The sequence below is a fragment of the Lactuca serriola genome, chromosome 8 (genome assembly GCF_051521515.1).
Source record: "Lactuca serriola cultivar US96UC23 chromosome 8, Lser_US96UC23_V15, whole genome shotgun sequence".
Classification (NCBI taxonomy): domain Eukaryota; kingdom Viridiplantae; phylum Streptophyta; class Magnoliopsida; order Asterales; family Asteraceae; genus Lactuca; species Lactuca serriola.
This window is the reverse complement of record NC_136415.1, coordinates 53148131-53150460: the sequence shown is the minus strand read 5'-3', so window position 1 is coordinate 53150460 and position 2330 is coordinate 53148131. Positions and strand designations below refer to the sequence as shown.

At 33.0% G+C, this 2330-nt stretch overlaps 1 protein-coding gene across 1 annotated transcript; it reads right to left on the bottom strand.

Annotated features, from left to right (window-relative positions):
* Positions 1 to 299: 299 nt before the first annotated feature.
* Positions 300 to 1827, bottom strand: LOC145066901 (uncharacterized). The gene is made up of 7 exons (XM_079014147.1): positions 1708 to 1827; positions 1480 to 1538; positions 1023 to 1120; positions 836 to 905; positions 693 to 741; positions 506 to 592; positions 300 to 361 (listed from the first exon to the last, which is right to left on the bottom strand). The coding sequence occupies exons 1-7, from the start codon at positions 1763 to 1765 to the stop codon at positions 300 to 302; spliced, it is 483 nt and encodes a 160-aa protein (XP_078870273.1). The 5' UTR covers positions 1766 to 1827.
* Positions 1828 to 2330: the final 503 nt, after the last annotated feature.

The window sequence follows — 2330 nt, the reverse complement described above, 5'->3', positions numbered from 1 at the left end:
TCAAACTTAATCTTTATTACAAGTATATGCTATAAGTAAAGCATAATATTAATGGATTAGAAGTCGAAGAGAGAACGATGATCACAAACATGTTGTCAACTCTCTTATCCTCCTTCCCTTCTCACCCGACAGATCGGATAAGCAAATAATTATGGGGAAGAGTGTGTAGAACAATTTATTCCAATTTAACAATCAGTAAGAGCTATTTTTCAAAAACCAAAATGGATGACCTGATATACATTTAGGGAAAATCAATCAAATATAGAATAAACGTATCACATTTTTTCGTTTAGGGGAAATCAAAGATATACTTCTCTTGTTGTTGTCTTGTGCAATGAATATACAGCTTGAGAAGCAACTTGATACATTCATATTTCATACACATTATTATGATACTAAAATGAATTGATTAATATAAAATTTATTATATTTTATTTTGCTATTCGTTAGGAAATATATATATATATATATATATATATATATATATATATATATATATTTACCTTCAATGCAACAGAGAGAAACTCCATGTCAACTCCTTTTTTCCGTGTTCCAAATGGAGGATTAATTACAACAGTATCAACAATTTGACCTTTAAAAATAACAGAAATTATCAAATATCAGTAATTATTAAGTTTTTTTTAGCAAAAAATAAAATGGAATTTAGAAAAATGTTAAATAAGATAAGAGACCTCGCCAATTTAAATTCTTGATTTTGCAGTGAATTAAACCCATTTTGACCTGGTAAATAAATCACCATAAAAAACCATAAATCAGATAAATAGTTATTAACAAATCTTGAATGCTAAAGGATAAAAGGGTATGTCATAATTACCTCTAGATCATCAGAATTGATTGATGCAATTTCAAGAGACTCATCATCAACTTTTATGCCAATGACATGTCTATTAAACACCAGTTTAGAGTCAGATTGCAGATGCATAAAACACATTCAACTGAAAGATTAAACAAAATCCGACTGAAAAAATAAGCCAAGAAGAAGAAAGTTAAAAAAATCTCACTCTACATCCAGGAGAGTGGAAGCAAGACCTAATGTGCCACACCCACATCCAAAGTCTGCTACTACTTTGTTACTCACATCCTCATATGAATTCTCTGCCTACATCAGTAAAATTGGAAAAATCAAAGAAATGATAACAATTATAGGGCTTTTATATCAACAAGCTTCCATTGCCACTGTTACATATTATAACAAAACTAACAAAAACAACCCATTGAACATATTTTGACTCATGAAATCAATTGAATTATCAAACAATCCTAATTAAAGCAGTTGTAGTCAGAGTTAGACGTAGTAAGTTGATCAGTTTTCCCCTCAAAACTGAAGTAATTCATCTAAAAATCGAACTTGAATATGAAGAATGAGCTTCAATTCCAACTCTAGACCTAGAATACCATCTCAACACAGACGTACAAGAACAATGCGTAAATAGAAGAGAGGGGAGACGGAGGAGGTACCGTGTATAGCATACCAGACGCAATGTGAGCTCCAGTTGGATATTGTTCCAGCTTAATCTGCAATTCATAGATAAACCAGACACTTGTTCATGTGTAAATATGAAATTAGCCCTTTTTTCCAATTCAACAAGAAAAAAAGCTCATGAAGAACAATCAGATTATAGATACGCGCAAAGTATATGAATGTGTATGAATCTACCAAAGTATATGAATGTGTATGAATCTACCTTGGATTGTCGAACTGTTGAAGATTACCGAGTAGACTTTCTAGTTGCTTGAGCTTCATTACTTTCAGGTATGTATGATTCTGGGCGTCAACAGTTCCTTTTGGGAAAGAACGTATAAGCAAGAACCCTAATCAAACTAAATAAAATTTTGTAAATAACAAATAGACAAAATTATGGAAGGTAAAAAATCTATGGTGGCGGACGCCGGTTCCGGTAGAGGTGGATTTCCAAGGCGTCGACCATCCAGTTGGGTGACCACGTGAGGGTTAATTGGGGAAAGGATGGCTGGTGACACACTTCTAGGTTGTATGGGTGACATCAAAAAGTTGGTGGTAACAGAGGGTTGTCGGAGACCGAAGAGAGCGAGGTGAGACGGAAGAGATGTGGTGTGACGGCATAAGCGGTGTGTAGATCATATTAGGGTTTTTAATATCTATTAAAAAAGTACTGTCATAGGATACATTTAGGTATGCGTTTAAGAAGTTGTGATTGTAAGCTTATATGATTGTACATGATGTTCAGGTAGTTGTAACTCTTAAATTTCAAGACATGGGCAATATGTTTAATAAGATAGTAAAGATATATTCTATACTTTGAGATCTATGCTGGATGAAAGATTTAAAC

Bases quoted from the DNA above. Each gene is read 5' to 3' on its own strand.
- LOC145066901 (XM_079014147.1), bottom strand. From the start codon at position 1,765: ATGAAGCTCAAGCAACTAGAAAGTCTACTCGGTAATCTTCAACAGTTC. The intron at 1,121-1,479 runs GTACCTCCTCCG...TTACTGATGTAG, and splicing joins CGTCTGGTATGCTATACACG to GCAGAGAATTCATATGAGGA. The intron at 742-835 runs GTAATTATGACA...TTTATTTACCAG, and splicing joins TCAATTCTGATGATCTAGAG to GTCAAAATGGGTTTAATTCA.